This window comes from Dermacentor andersoni, chromosome 1, assembly GCF_023375885.2.
Source record: "Dermacentor andersoni chromosome 1, qqDerAnde1_hic_scaffold, whole genome shotgun sequence".
NCBI lineage: Eukaryota > Metazoa > Arthropoda > Arachnida > Ixodida > Ixodidae > Dermacentor > Dermacentor andersoni.
This window is the reverse complement of record NC_092814.1, coordinates 146586202-146602011: the sequence shown is the minus strand read 5'-3', so window position 1 is coordinate 146602011 and position 15810 is coordinate 146586202. Positions and strand designations below refer to the sequence as shown.

General features: G+C 43.5%; 1 protein-coding gene across 2 annotated transcripts in view; it reads left to right on the top strand.

Annotated features, from left to right (window-relative positions):
* CkIIalpha (casein kinase II subunit alpha) overlaps positions 1 to 15810 on the top strand; it is an 87002-nt gene that overhangs the window by 14728 nt on the left and 56464 nt on the right. For both annotated transcript variants that reach the window (XM_050192368.3, XM_050192369.3), the window contains exons 3-5: positions 7060 to 7232; positions 10009 to 10120; positions 11208 to 11309. In XM_050192368.3, coding sequence (XP_050048325.1) covers positions 7138 to 7232; positions 10009 to 10120; positions 11208 to 11309 — 309 coding nt within the window. In that variant the 5' untranslated portion in view covers positions 7060 to 7137. The remainder of the gene's footprint in view (positions 1 to 7059; positions 7233 to 10008; positions 10121 to 11207; positions 11310 to 15810) is intronic.

Below are 15810 nucleotides of genomic sequence, written 5' to 3'. Positions count from 1 at the left end.
CTTCTTGCAAGACATAAGGAGCTGCAGTGTGAAGTAAACGTATTGCGCTGTAGGTCGATTTTTTTTACACATGTGCCTAATGCACTATCGAAAGGTTATTTCATTCTTTCTTTCCGTATTTTTCCTATCTTTCTTTCACTCTCTTTCTTTGCTATCTTTGTTCCTTCTTAATTTCGTTCCTTCTTTTGTTCTTTCTTTATTTTTCCCCGTTTCTTTCATATTCAGCCATTGCGTCTTTTAATTATATGGACACTCCAGGTGCATTTTTGCCATCGCCATGACATTCCGTATAAAGTCTAAGGGTGATAACACCATCGCTGCATGTCGTATGCTGTGTGTGTGACTGAAAGCATGCTAGGGAAGCCGACAATCATGGCTCAATCTAGCGCATTCGAAGGAAGAAAGCGGAGAGCATACGTGCCATCTTCCTTCGCGCGAGAAGCCTTGGGAAGGGGGGGGGGGGGTTCCTTTCTTCTCGTTCATTCATAGCAAGGGTCTTGAATCTAACAGCTTTGACACCTTCAGGTAGCATGTGTAGGTTTATTGACCAGTTGCCTTCACCCAAAATGTACACGTACTACGTGACGCCTGCGGTAGGTAGGATGTTTTACATCTACTGCCATGGCTGTGAGTGGTGGCGCTGGCTAACACTCCTGGGGTTAGTACTAGTAGACAGGCGTAAATACCCCAGAAAGTGTGTGGGAACACGGTGCCTCAGTAGCTCAATTTATAAGAGCATTGCACGCATAATGTGAAAACGTGGGTTCGTATCCCTCCTGCAAGCAGTTGTTTCTTCATCCACTTTTATTTTCAAATTATTATTGCGATAGGAATTACATGGACACTCCAGGTCCATTTTTGTCATCGCCATGATGTTCCGCACAAAGTCCAAGGGCGATAACCCCGTCGCTGCACGTCATATGCTGTATGTGCGAGTGAAAACACGCGAGGGAAGCTGACGATCGCGGCTCAACCTGGCGCGCGCGAAGGAAGAAAGCAGAGTGCAAACGCGCCGTCTTCCGTAGCGCGAAAGGCCATGGGGGAGATGGGAGTGGGTGGGGCAGTGGCATTGTGCTCCGGCAGCAACTGCACATTTCGCGGCCGGGCGCAAGTGGAACTGACGATCGTGGCCCAATCTCGCGCGCCATATATAAAGGAAAGCGGGAATGCAGCATGGGAGAGAGGGGGTGGCTTGTCACTACGCCCACTGCTGCTGCTGCGCTTGCTTACGCCAGTGTTCTTACAGCGAGTGTCCGCACTCATTGAGTGTGATGTGTTCATGTTTGCTTGTGTGCACTGACATTAGGCTTGTTAATTCAGTTAGTAAGTGAATGTTTCCAAGTTGATACGGCCGATAAAAGTACTATCCTTACTTCACATAGCTGTGTACTAATCTGTTATCTCAATTGATGCTTCGCCACTTTTTTTTAACCACTCGACTAGACGCCCCTTTTTTCGGTTATGATTCATTGCAACGAGCCACTTAAGGGGGCATGTGGCTTTGAAAATCAACTTCCTTATTTCTTAATGGATTTTGATGAAAATTGGCACAAATGTTTAGAATATCTCCCTGATGCTTCCATAAAAGTTTCAGAGCGATATCTTGAGAACATTTTATTAAAATTTTATTGAGCAGAATTTTTCTCCCTCTTACTTTCTGGAGAGCCTGGGGAACTTAAAATATGTGATAGAAGGCTTGTTAAGTATTGACTACATAGCTAAATGCGTGCTGAAGGTCGTGACATTCTTGCATTTTGTTTTTTTCGCAACACAAGTTTTTTGGAGTGCCATATTTTATGTTACCTTCACATCAAGCACACTTTCAGGGTAGATGAATAGCCATATCGTAAACTTACAAAGGGTCAAGATAAGAAAGCGAGAATGTCGTGACCTGCACTGCAGCCCAAGGAACGTGACAAAAAAAAAGAAACGGAGTCAAAATATGTCGAACGGTAAAAAAGAAATAGCTCCAGAAACTGAGCAGAAAGGCAGAAAAACAGTTCTGAGAAAACGGCTCTCAGTTTCACGTTCTCTTCAGTTCTCTAAAAGGCACCGAATGTGTAGTCTTTGGCATGTTTTGTGATGTGGGGCTTCTAGACATATGGCCTCTGGTTTGGGGTGCTTGCCCCCCCCCCCCCCCCCCCTTTTTTTTTTCTTTTAATAGTGAATTCTTTGCTGCTACTGCTCTACAAAGAGCATGGTGCCCAGGTTTCAAACCAAGTGACGTGCAGAACTCTGTGTGGGCAGAACTCTCTGTGTACATTCAGGCAGCCTGCACCCGCAGGCTGCCCGATTGATAGCAATCTCCAGTACAATTGGGGAGGCTTTTTTTTTTGGTAGAATTGACCATGTTACTGAGTGAAGGCTCTAAGTGTCAGCAGCCTCCCAAGTCATCTTTACTTGACAGTGGCTGTAGAACTTAGGATCAGAGAGCCAGTGATAGATATGCAGCTGCTAGGTACTTTCCAGAATTTTGCTTTTGTATGATGCCTCAATCACTTCTGCAGCCAGGTGTCTGCCAGCCCAAGGGGCCTAGTGAACAGAGCTCATGAGGTTCTCTTTATGAAAGGTGAGGGTCCGAGAAGTCCGCGTGCGATGTGCATGATCGCCGAGTCGAAGACTCCCTATTCGCGAAATGTTTAGCCGCGTGTCCGAGGATTGCGTGTGCGATGTGCTTCGTCACGAATTCCGAAACACCGAGTGCTGAAAGGTTTAGCCGCATGTCCGAGGATTCCGCGCGTGAGTTTTGGTCGCGAAGTCCGCGTCGCCAATGCTCGGAGTGCTTAGACGTGAGTCTGAAACGTCCACAAGCGTAGGGATCTGCCATGCTACTGCGATGTCCGCGTATCGCCCGTTTTGACACGTCGAGATTACGGCAAGTGGAGACGTCCAGACTCGCGAGGTGCAAAGAGCCGAGCAGACGACGCGAGCGCCGGGCCAATCGCAGACTCCGGCACGACCTTCAATCATTTGCTTTTTGTGCGCTTGTTTCTGTATGGAGGAGATCGCTGAAGCGGCAGATTTGAAGACTGAGGAATGCGCTTTCCAACGAGACCAAGATGGCGGCGCTCGGTCGCGCCGGAGATATTGCGGCTTGAAAAACGCTGTTCTTTCTTGATTTCCGCGAGATTTTTCGCCACCTTGGTTGATAAAACGAATTTTTTAGAGCACTTCTAAGTGGTTTACAGTGATGATATTTGGGTATCAGATAGAAAAAGGCTTATAGAAACTGAAAACGTGATTTTCAAAAAATCTATTTTTTGACAATTTTTTGCGATGCGAAATCCGCGTCCCCCCTTAGGGCTTTCACCTTAAGAGGAAGCTTTAGCTTAGGCCCAACTCTAACGCAGCCTATTCAAATACATGTAAAATGCAAAAACGCTTTTCTGAGATAACCTCTGGACAGATTTCAATGAAATTTGTTGCATTTGAGAGAAAGGCAAATTCTAGTGACTTGGAATCGTATTTTTGATTTAGGGCCTGAATTTTGCTGAAAGAACGTTAAAACATTCGAAAGCAAAAAAAAAAAATAGAAGCACGAAGGTTACAAATTAATACCTTTACATCAAAAACAGATACTACGATTCTGTAAATGGCATCCATTAGATCAATCAACGCGGACAAATTCAGTATGCCAATTTATATACTACTTGATTTTTTATGTTCTGTACAAGGGTTCTGCAAAAGCTGTATTTCCATGTTACTAAATTTTTTTAGATTCATGTGTGACATCAATTTTGCCCTCTTTAGATGTACTATTAGATGCAATTCACAGAACTGTGGTATCATTCTTCATTTTTGAGTTAGAGTTGTAAACTTGATAGTTTTGTTTTCTGAAAATTTGCGATCTTTGCCAATTTTTAGTAAAGAATTAACAACGTAAATCAAAAATTCAGAACGAACAGTCACTAGATTTAAAATGTTTCTTTTAAATGCAACGAACTTTGTCAAGTTTGGTAGAGTGGTTGCCAAGAAAAACGTATTCTCCTTTTACATGTATTTAGATGGGAGCACCCGAGCCAAAGCATCCTCTTAATGTATAATTTCAAAGGCCGTGGCCCTCGCACTCGCACAACCGGGAGTGAGGACCGTGGTCACAGACTCCCAGACTGCCTACGCAAGCTACCGCAAGGGGAACATCTCTCCCGTGGCACTAGCGATCCTCACCAAATGCAAATTACCGGGACGGGCCGTTGAGCTCGTTAGGGTCCCGGCTCACTTGCAAGTGGAAGGCAACGTACTCGCCGACCACTATGCCCGAGAACTGTCAATCCGGGCCGAGGACGAGCCAGAGCTACAGCACCCCGTGACAAGTTACAAAGAAATCACACAAATGTACAGAAGCGGATGATGTAGGCTTCCTCGTCCGCATCCGCAACTCAGCCGAACGCAGCAAACGATCGTGCGACGCACGCAAGCGGGGTCGCTAGCGCATCCCGTGCTCTTGCACAAGATGTTCCCAACAGAGCATGACACTTCATGCCCGTTTTGCAGACGATCAAAAGTACTCTAGCACACATTTTTGCTGAGTGCACTAAGCTTAAGAACTCCCCCCCCCCCCCCCCCCCCGAGCGATGGGAGACCTTATTATCCAGCCCCGACCTACCGACCCAGCTCGCGCTGGCGGCTAGGGGCCAGGAACTGCTGGACACATACGGGACCTGAGAAGAAGGTTCCACCCCTTCTGGTGCCAGCGCGCACCAACCGTTACTAAGGGCACAGTATAAAAGTTGATTCTCTCTCTCTCAAAGTATCATACATTGTGATAACAGTTGCTCAGGCTGAGGTGTAGCATATTGTAATTGCTTTGAGATTTGGTGCATTCTTTGTTTCACATGCTGATGCAGCTCTCGTTCCAGAAAAAAAAATTCTGTAATTTTTTTCTGAATGCTCCTTCAGAGCTTTCGGCTCATTATAACAGGCTGACAGGCTTCCAATACTGTGACTAACTCCTTTTATAGGTCGTTATTTGTCATTAAATTTAAATATACATTTGTGAGAAAGGGTGCTTGATCTTTATTTTTGTCATGTTCTTGTTCTGTTGCTTTTATCCTTACTGTTGATGTATATCCAAGGTCTAATGAATGCATTGCTTAAATATATGTCTGTGATGCGCTTTTATTGTTGCTGATAAATGTAGAGGGGGACCCTGTACTTCAAAAACTATTTTTCTTTTGTGGGTAGATTTTGATGAAACTCGCTGAATTTATGTATTTCAGTGTGCTAATTTAATATCTGCACTGTTTTCTTGCAGAGTAACTAGCTTGTTATAAATTTTTAAAATCCACTTTTGCACAGCTTGTCTGGAGGTGCGCTATTTGCTAAACTATATATATATATATATATATATATATATATATATATATATATATATATATATGTATGTATAGACTTACAAAACTGATTTGTAACTGACAAAGAGTGCAAACCAGCAGAAATAGTGTTCTAACTTTATATCAGTGAGAGCATGGCAAACTTTTAAACCTTACTAGCACCCAGGACAGATTATGACTTTTGAAAAATTTCTGTAATATTATTCGTTTATAGTATAGGCACATTGCCCTCTAATTTAATTTTCTACCTTTCTGACAAAAAGATAAATAAATGTTGGGATAGAATGAGTAGAACTCGAGAGATCATTGCTCCCAAACTGCGACACCATCAAAAATGCTGTTTTGAGGAAATGAGTCAAAAACTTTCTGAACATGTTCAGAGTGTTGGCAGAGGCCAAATCAAGCAAGATTGAATGATCTACTCCAATCAGGATCTAAGGGATGCAAAAGATAGTTGGGCCAATTTTTGGCAGCAGGGTCTCACCTTAAGTTGTCACACGAATGCCCCTCTTGTTTTGCCTTTTCTTTTACTCATGTTTTTGTGCAGTATTACTTCAGCAATTTCTGCTGGCAGCCTTTTCCATTTTCCGTGGCCATGAAATGTGAAAATTCTGCCTAAAGCTTCGGGAAGGGGGGGGGGGGGGGGGGGGGGCTGGAACAGCCGTAATGCTGTCTTTTAGTGACAGCTCTGGTAACTCATAGCAGAGGTTGTAGTAAATTAATTCCATACTTACCAGTTTTCCAAAATTTGTTTGCACATTTTACAAATTTAAGCTTGTTCTACGATTTAAAATATTTGTCAAATTGTTTGAAAAGTTCGGATCGCAAAAGTTTCACTTGTCACCGTAGATACTCTCGGAAATCTTCTGCTGAACAAAAGACAGCAGAGGAATATTTGCTTTGAGCAGGTTTATTTACATAAGTTCCTACAAAAGGGGAAATCGACAAGAAATGTCGCTGCGCAGGTTACCTCAAGCAATGTGTACTTGTCAGTTTGTGCTGTCAGTTCATCGTGGCTTGTGTGCTGTGTATAAAGGTTAATCGGTGTTTATAGAATGCATGTCTGTGCCACAAAAGGCACACTCGGGGCAAAGCACATAATATCCTTTTGTGTCCCCCCTGAGGTCATGTGAGGTCATCTCTTAAAGATATCGGAGCGTTTTAGCTTGTCCGGCGTTCTGGTAAATGCAGGCAAACTGGGCGTATTACCGGGTGGGCGGCTTAACTGGTGCTGTCACCTCTTGGGGCAGAGCATCAACCAAGTTCATTCTACTTCGTTGCTGATGTAAGTTTTTGGCAGTGGCAAATAGTGGCACGATTACGTCTGCAAAAGTTTAGACCAGCAGTGAATAAGAGTACACTTGGTTACTGCAATATTAGCCTTGTGTTTGTCTGCTTGAGCTCTGCACCAACAGGTGGCTGCATCACTCCAGCCACTCACATTTACACCTGTGCCTCTCCAGCGAAACACCCAGTTAACCTGCGTTAACCGGTGTACCGGAGAAGCTCAAACTCTCTATTTACAAATATTATTTCACAGGTAGGCATGTATGTGTTTGCATTTTTGTCAGTTTTAATTATTAGTGTGTACTGTTTATCTAAAGTTAAGCATGAATGTGTTTTTTTAGTGTAAAATTTTTGGCAGCTCAAATATACCTTTCCTGAAAAATGACGTCCAAGAAATGCATTTGAGCCCTAATGGCTTTTGTTGATACCTTTTGCGCAGGTTTGGGGCGGCAAAGGCGGCTTTTCCGAGAGGTCAGGGCAACCAGGGAAGCAGTTTGGAAGCAGCAGGGGCCACCAGATGCCTTTGCCCAGCAGGTCACGTGTCTATACAGATGTCAATTCCCACAGACCAAGGGACTACTGGGACTATGAGTCACATGTTGTCGAATGGGGGTAATTGAAAATTTTCTTGTCATCTTTGTACAGTGTAGTGTGCAAACTCCTTGCTTGCTCTCGTGAAAGTTCTCAACCACAAATCACTAGTGGCAATAGTTACCATCACTCAAATTTGGATTCTGTGCCCTTCATTTTCAGCACGACCATACCATGCAAAATCAGACTTTTGCCACTGCAGAACATGAGCCAGACATCTAAAGTTTGAGTTTTAGTTGTGGTTTTAGTCAACCTCAGCAGCCGAATGGTGTTCGTAAAAAGCTGGAAAAAATGTGAATGGCAGAAACTGTTTGTGGCAACGATGTTCCCAACGTAACTTGTGCAAATAGTCTGAAAGATTCAGTAAGCCATCGAATGTTCTGCACCTAAAATATTGGTCACCATTGTGCAGTAGGTCATGGGCCCCTCGCCGGGGCCACAAATAAGTTGGAGCTTGCCTGAAAATGTTTCGAGGCTGTATAGTCCATGATATTAGGTGTGTATGTAGAGCAGAAAGCCAGTGAACTTTTCTTCCTGTTTATCTTTGTAAAAAAATATCAGTGTTATTTTCTCTGCAAGGGACCTGGAAAATTGGCACACGCGCAATGACTATTTTAGGGTGTGTTAATAACAGCTGTTCGACCGAAATCTCCATGAATAAAAAATAATGGGACAGCTTTACATGAATGGCACTATCTATGGTGGGCATTATCCATGGTAGTTGTATTTTTTTAATGGTGCACAAATAATGAGAAACGGATGGAAATAGAAATGATCTAATTATTTGTGTAATTTTTATGAACCTATTTTATAGATATGGTGTCACTCAGTGGTTTGAAGGATGTTGAGAAATGACCAATAACTTTGTTAAAAGCAAACTATAGGTCTTGTGTGATCCTTCTTTCTGGTGATAAAGAAATCTTCAATATTATGAATAATAAAAAATAATTTTGCCATCATAATGTGTTTGTGCACTTGTAATTGTAGTAGTCTCAAACATAAACCTTGTCAACTACCGTCCTAGTACATCGCACTAGAAACAAGTGTCCACCCTCTTTCTTCAATGCCTCAGTAAATTTCGGTGATTATCTTCGAGCCTTAATGCGGTGCTATGGTTCAGATGTAAGATTTGCAGTCATCTAGATGACAAGGTTTGAGTTTGAGACCACTGATATTGCTGGCGTGGGGGCACACTGCCACGTGGCATTAAAAAAAATTTTGCGAAATTTTTTTTGGTGGCAAATGAGATTATGCAACATCTAGGCTGCTTTAAATGCTGTTATCAGGCATTCCTTGGCATCCATCACAGTCTGCATTGACACATCATTAAGTTGTTTAATAAAATTTATCTAATAAACCTAAATATTATTCACTTATTTGTTCATAAAGATGGCTTATGACTAGCATGAACAACACCCACCAACAGAGAGAGCACATTTCTCATAAAGCCTTATTTTTATTTTTGTCACACTTGGCTAGCAAGTATATAACGATATTTTTCTTCAAACTCAAATAACCTTTTTTAAATCAGCTTGTATTTCATCGATCTTGAGCTTTATCATACAATTCTGAAATGGGCAATTCCCGCTCCAAACCTGCTCCAATATAGCCAACTTGCTGCTCCCAGAGTTGCTCCAAAACACCTTTGGCCACGTCCACTCCTCCTATAACCAGCTATTGCCTAAAAAAAAATTCTCAATATATTCAAACAGTTCATCAGGCAAACTTGTGGTAAACTTCTTACTGAAACCTCGTAAACTTCATAAGGTTGCAGGGTGCAGCTAAAAAAAGGAAACCATGGAAGGTTTGTTGGAACACTATTCTCCTCAATTTTAGTCTACGTGATGTCATCCTCAGAGTTTTCCTCCGTCTTTCTCTGTGGAGCTGCTGATCTCTGTCATCATCACTCTTGTCTAAGCTTCCTGAAGCGATGGGCTCCTTAGTGCCTGTACCATCGGCGTCTTGGACGAGTAGGGCATAGTAAAATGCATATAGTTTAAATAGCATAGATATAAGGCAGCCTCCGTGCAAAATTTTATCCTTGAAATTCTAGGGCATGTGTCGTAAGAGCTCTTGAAAATGGACATTTTTGACACCAAAATGCTGCCATTACTGCTCACCAGATTGACACAGAACCCGGAATGTTGAGATGATAGCGCTATGCCAGGACATGGGACCTTCTGAGAGTGGGCAGTGGCCGTGGCACAGTGAAGGGGTGATCCCTGAGGCCATGTTCTGGGATCCATATCGTGTGCGCTAACCACCTGTTGCCTGCGTAGTCTGCTAATATGCTGTTTAAAGATTGTCAGTAAAAAAAAAATTGGTTACCAACTCTGCACGTTTGCCAATGTTGCATCGATTACTAATTTATGACCAATTCAGGTAAAGTTTAATTTCATTGCAGTTGCCCTTAAATGTACCATAACTACTCAATTCTCCTGCTGTCAATATGCTACTTACTGATGGTGCTTTGTGTATGCAACCTAGGTTCACTTTATACGCAGAAAAGTTTAATTTTTCATGTTTGTGTGAACGAGTATGTTGGTCCTGTATACTGCCACGGGACAATAGCAAATTGCACACAATGCACATTTCACACTCATTATGATGCTCAGTAATTTCAGCAAAACGACTTCTCTAATGTCATAGCACTGATAGGACTACAAGTTGGCAACAGTGGGCTTTGTGGCAGTTCTTTAGTATCTGCATAACACTTGTGTGAGCTGTATCATGGAAGCACCTGCAAGTAGCTGTATGTTAGGCTGATGTTTACTTAATTTGACGCATTTGCTTTCAGAGTTCAAGATGACTACCAGCTTGTCCGCAAGCTTGGTCGTGGGAAGTACAGCGAGGTGTTTGAGGCTATTAACATCACTAACAACGAGAAGTGTGTAGTTAAAATATTAAAGGTAAGTCATTTTCTTCGTGTTGCCTGTGAACGAAATACAGAGTGAAAGATCGCTAATTACTTTGGCTACAAATTCAATTTTCCTGTCACATGTAATTTAAGAGTGTCTGGCCTGCTACTCTGCGCAAGGGAAGGGGAAGAATAGAAGAGTCACAATGCGGGATGACGATGGGAGAACTGAGATGAAAGAGCACATTGTATAAGTGCTACCATCACAAGCGCGAGTCCAAGCCCATGTTGCCTAAGAAATATGAAAAAGCACGCATTGCATCTATCGTCTGCCAACTCTCCAGCCATGCGCCTAGCAGGAGGTCTTCTGATAGTGGTCTGTCTAAATGTCTCAAGGTAGCTGCCAGTGTCAGTCTTTCATGTGCATACACAGGGCACACCACGAGCACATGGTCTGTAGTCTCAACAACGCCACACGCTGAATAGTCTGGGGAGTCCGCCAGTCCAATGATCTGCAAGTACCTGTGCGTGAAAGCGACGCCTAAACATAGCCTGTGTATCAGGCGGGCATGCGGGTATGGAATTTCACGCAGAACAGGAAACGCGTAGTAGTGGGATTCGGCCTTTTAGGGCGGACGTGGCAAGCGTCTGGCTAGGCGCAGTATCTTCTCGTCGCACTACTCATTAATTCCTACAGGAGGCACACGATGTCCTGTCTAGAGAACGGCACAACAGTTCACAGGCTGTTGCTGAGGGGCGCGCCTTGCTTCAGCATCGGCCGTCTCATTACCATGGAGCCCACAGTGTCCCAAAATTCGTTGGAACACTATTTCTTGTTTTTCCAGTGGCAAGCCAAGTGCTTAATTAAAGAAAGAGGGTTATGTGAAGATTTGGGGGGGTATGTGCTGAATACAACAAATAAGGGCTGTTACTGTACTTTGTTGCAGTTATTTTTGTATTGCTGTGTAGGCCTCTTGATGCACAATTTTAAGCTTAGTAAGTGTTCACATAATTCTTTTCAAGCATTTGTTAGTTACAATACTGACTTGTGGTTGCTATCCTTGACATCATTTTTATGCTTAGAAGGTACTATTTCGCTGTCTCCATCTGTTTGTCTATATATTTTTTTTCACTTGCAGCCTGTGAAGAAGAAAAAGATAAAGCGAGAGATCAAGATTTTGGAAAACCTTCGTGGAGGGCCAAACATTGTCACATTGCAAGCAGTCGTCAAAGACCTTGTTGTGAGTTCACATGCAGTATTTCTTTGTTCTGCAGCTTGGCCTCCTTCTTACAGAATTGGCCGAGGCATCAAATACATGAATAATAACTACATTGCCATTGCCAAAGATGCCGCAAACGAATTCTTGGATGCTACGCACTGTCAAGACAAGTAAAATATGTATTCTTTCATAAAAGAATATATTCTTATGTCCCAAAAATTGTGCCAGAAATAATGGTATATCAATGGTTCCATGTTCTTTTGTCTGTTTAATAAGAAATAAAATATCACACGAACTTTAGAACTACATCAGTGCGAACCCAGCAAAGCAGTGCATACAGCTGATATGATAAATGTGAAGGCCGTGAAGTGAACAAGTTGAGGACAAATATTTTAATGAAACTTTGTCATTCAAGAACATTGTTTACATTTTTGTACATATGCAACGGCCGGGGAAAAATCTGTGACGCTGTCCTTCATTGCAATATACTGCGCAGGAGCAGCTGTCACTGGTCGTATATACATTAGAAATGTGAAGTACAATGGAATGCACAAATGCGAAGATAAAGTCTGATAAAAAGCAAAAAAGCGTCTCGGGAAACAAAGTTCACCGCATGTATCCACAAAACCTCGCAACAAGATATTTAAATATACGTAAAGGTATCTAATAAATCTACGTATCTAAGCAAAAGTCGCTGTATACACAATGTTTCAGCTAACTTTAGCCAGAGTTTAAACAATATGTCGATGCGACCAAGTGCATGTTCTCACTTTTGTATGTAGTGTGTCATGCTATTTTTAGTATTTTGATTAACCCTTTGAGGGTTGATTTTTTTCGCCATATCCGACCGCCCAGGGTCGATTTTTTTTTATTGCAGATTCCAATTCTTCTTAGGGACTTACTTTGAAAAAAATTTACCGCAATTTTTTAGGGTGACCGTAAAGTGACAAAATATATTGCGTTGGTACATATGTACTCTTCATTCATGAATAACAACAATGAAAAAGGAAATAAACTTATAAGAAATAAAATTTGGTACATTTTTATACACATAATTCACGGTCTTGAAAATGTGCACACGAGAATATCTTGCAAGACTTAAATGTTACTGCTCTTGTACTAATATATATGTACATCCATAGCGTAATCGAACTGCGTAGGTGCGCGCACTCGAGACAAATGTGTGGTTGTGTGCCCGTCAAAAAAGCACGTGTTACAAATTTCCGCTAATCTTCATCTCATCGCCAACCAGAGGCAATTAGTTCTCGCGAGTGTAACAAAAAAAAAAGCAACGGAAACGCATGCACGGCAGCATCCTTCCTATGCACACCCCTGTGAGCACTAAACGAGCGAGAAAGAGGCGGTCGCTCTTTGAGTGATTAGTAATGAGATAGCCATCAGTTCTGCAAGCGAAAGAAGCCGAAACCGCGCGCGGAACAGAACCCGAATTGCCGCCTGCCTGCGCTAGCGCCAATGCGCGAGCGGTAGAGTATAGACGCGCGGAGACAGGCCAGGAGGGCTAGCTGAGAGAGATTTCTCTCTGGCATAACATCTTACACTCGGGAGCCCAACATATGGAATGGCCTAAAAAGGCTAACGAGACATGAAATGTATCCATTACCACTGGTCAATGTACAAGGAAACAGCTTAGAAGACCAAGCCAACACCCTTGGGGAGCACTTCGAGAGTGTTTCCAGTTTGGCCCAGCATTCAAAATCATTCCTTAAACACAAAGAAGTAGCCGAACGTAAGACACTCGACTGTAAATGCACACAGAATCAACCTTGTAACGTTCCTTTTAATATTGCTGAGCTAAGTGCGTCTTTGAACGTTACAGGAGCTCTGCACCGGGTCCTGACAGAATCATGTACGACATGGTTAGACATCTGCACAACGGCACTCAACGCTACTTGCACTTGCTTTTCAATGCTATATAAGCTACGGAGTACCTTCCATCTGCATTGAACGACGCCATTGTCATCCCAATTTTGAAACGGAGTAAAGACCTCTCATTAGTAACAAGTTACCGTCCAATAGCTCTCGTAAGTTACATTGCAAACTCGACAAAAACATGGCTAATTGGTTTTGAATTTTTTTGGAATTTAACAAATTGCCCGACCCGTGCCAAGCTGGTGACAACGGACCATTTTGTTCGCATTAAGGGGGGACATGGGTTGTGGAGATTATTTCCTGCATCTTATGGCCAAATCTGATGAAAATAAACAAGCTTAGTTAGTTTTTTGTGCTGATTTCAAATATGCAATAATTTTTCTTGTAGGTCCATTAGTTCAGAAGATTGACAGTGCTGCCACTCTATTGTTTCCGGAGACAATGGAAAAAAAACTGCTCAGCAGAAAGTGAATATTATTGCATAGCTAGATACTATAATGTGCAATAACTGCAGTGCTGCAAAAAGTTTTCAAATGAGATTCTAATTAGCCATTCTGCAGGTGATCAAAATTCTTTCCTTGACCTAAAGCTACCACATCAAAAGAAAAATTAATAAAATGGAAATATACATGTGCCCAAATTTGAAATTCTGCTCTCAGCACTTTGTAATATGCAGATTAGGCTTTCTGCTAAAGAAAGAATTAGTGCTCTAGCTGTTCTAGATCATGAGATATCACTCCGACAGTCTAGTGAAGTGACCCAAAAACATGTTTTGAGAAAAGTGAGAAAACGTGCAAAACCCCATATTATTTACAAATTTACAGCTGGAACAGCTCAGTAGGCACCAGGCATGTAGTGCTGCTGACTCCCAGCCTCTGTGTGCCGCTTTTTGAGGGACTGGCGCAAATCTTCTGATGCTTTGCGCTTCTTGGCTGATGCTGCCATTCGACGCCTATCTTTCTCGGCCATGCGGGGTGCGACTTTGCTCGCTTGGATTTAGACATAGTTCTTTCATTATGTCCTTTGAGGCCCTTGCATTGCCTGCATTGAACTTTAATACTGCCTCTTCCACAGCAGCCTCCACCATGAACAAAGAAGTGTGCCTGTCTTTTGGCGCCAGTGCCCAGATCATCGAATGCAGGCTTTCATTGTTATTTTGCGCTTTATCACGCTGGCAACGTTGCAGCAGTTTCTTGTCTGAAAGATGTTCATATATGGGACGTAAAGTCTGACAAACATGAGGAGGAAGCTTTCGAGGATGTTTTGGAACTGGCTCACCCTTGGCCGCTGCAGCATTTTGCTTGCACCAGGAGTTTGGGCCTGATGGACAAAGAGTGTGATTAGCCACATCATCGTTTGATGTGATGTGATGATACGTGGCCATCACTGCATTTTGAGTGGCATCTACGTCTCCTTTGTGGGTCTTCAGAGCCCATCCATAGTATGAGGTTAACTTGGAGATCAAGTCTGCTGTCAAGCGGCCCTTTCCACCAAGACTCTCATGTCCAGGGCCTCTGTGTTTTGCCACCAAGTTGCGCAAAGCCGTCCCCATGCGCTTTTGCACATGATTCATGCAGTCCTCTTTTTCAGTCGGGATATACCCATACGCTTCATCATCTTGTAAAGCGATAACTGCGGCTGTCCCCGTCACAAAGCACCGTTGTATACTGCAGATTGTGCCGCTCCAATGATTGCCTGAAAAGGATGAGGGCACCTTCCACCTCCGTCTCCCCAGCTTTCTTATTAGTGTTCTTCTGACACTTGTGGCCATTCTTCCAGGCTCCATAGGAAGGGTCACTCTCCTTAGGCCCCGACTCGCACCCAGCACAGAAATTGCTCAATACCACAAAGTCGAGCACAAGTCCACTGAACAACTCGATCACAGTGCCGATGCCGATATGGGACGTATGACCGCGGGTCATCCATGACCCGTCGTATGACACCGCGATGTTCCCAGTATGACCTACGTTCAGTTCGTCGTAAAGTTCGCGAACCGACCGCGCGCAGTCGCTCATCAGATTATGCACCGAGCGATCGGCTGCTGGTGTCAACTTCGTCTTCACGTAGCTCTGCCACGTTTTCGTGTGAAGCGCCCGACGGCTGATGCCTATCAACGAGAAAATGTCATTGAACGTAGTCTGTTGGTTCCCCGTTGCCTGCATGGCACGCGTAGCCAAAACGTTCACAGCAAAGGGTTTCATTCGTTCAGCACTGTGAACGCGCGGCGAGCTCCACACCGACACAATCTCTCCACAGTTCGCGCACATAAAACGCAGCTTCACAGCGAGTCCGTATTCCCGCTCGTCTCGGACGATTTCTAAAGCACCATTGCAGATGTTGCAGTTAATAAAGTGTTCATGACACTCAAATTCACAATTGTAAACGTAGTCCCATCAGGCGGGTGAAGTGCATCGTCGGTACTGTCACCCACGAACTCGCGTTTCCTTTCCGTCGCTGGAGCGGAAGACAACTCCGATAGCTTTGCTTTGGCTTTCGCTTCCTCCTCCTCCAGCTCGGAGGGTTGCCGGTAAATCGTATCTTGCCGTACGCGAGCGCTGGTTGAAGGGTCCGCGGCAGACGCACTTGTCGCAGTATCCGCAGCAGCGGATGCGGTCGTTAGGCCTGTCGTTGC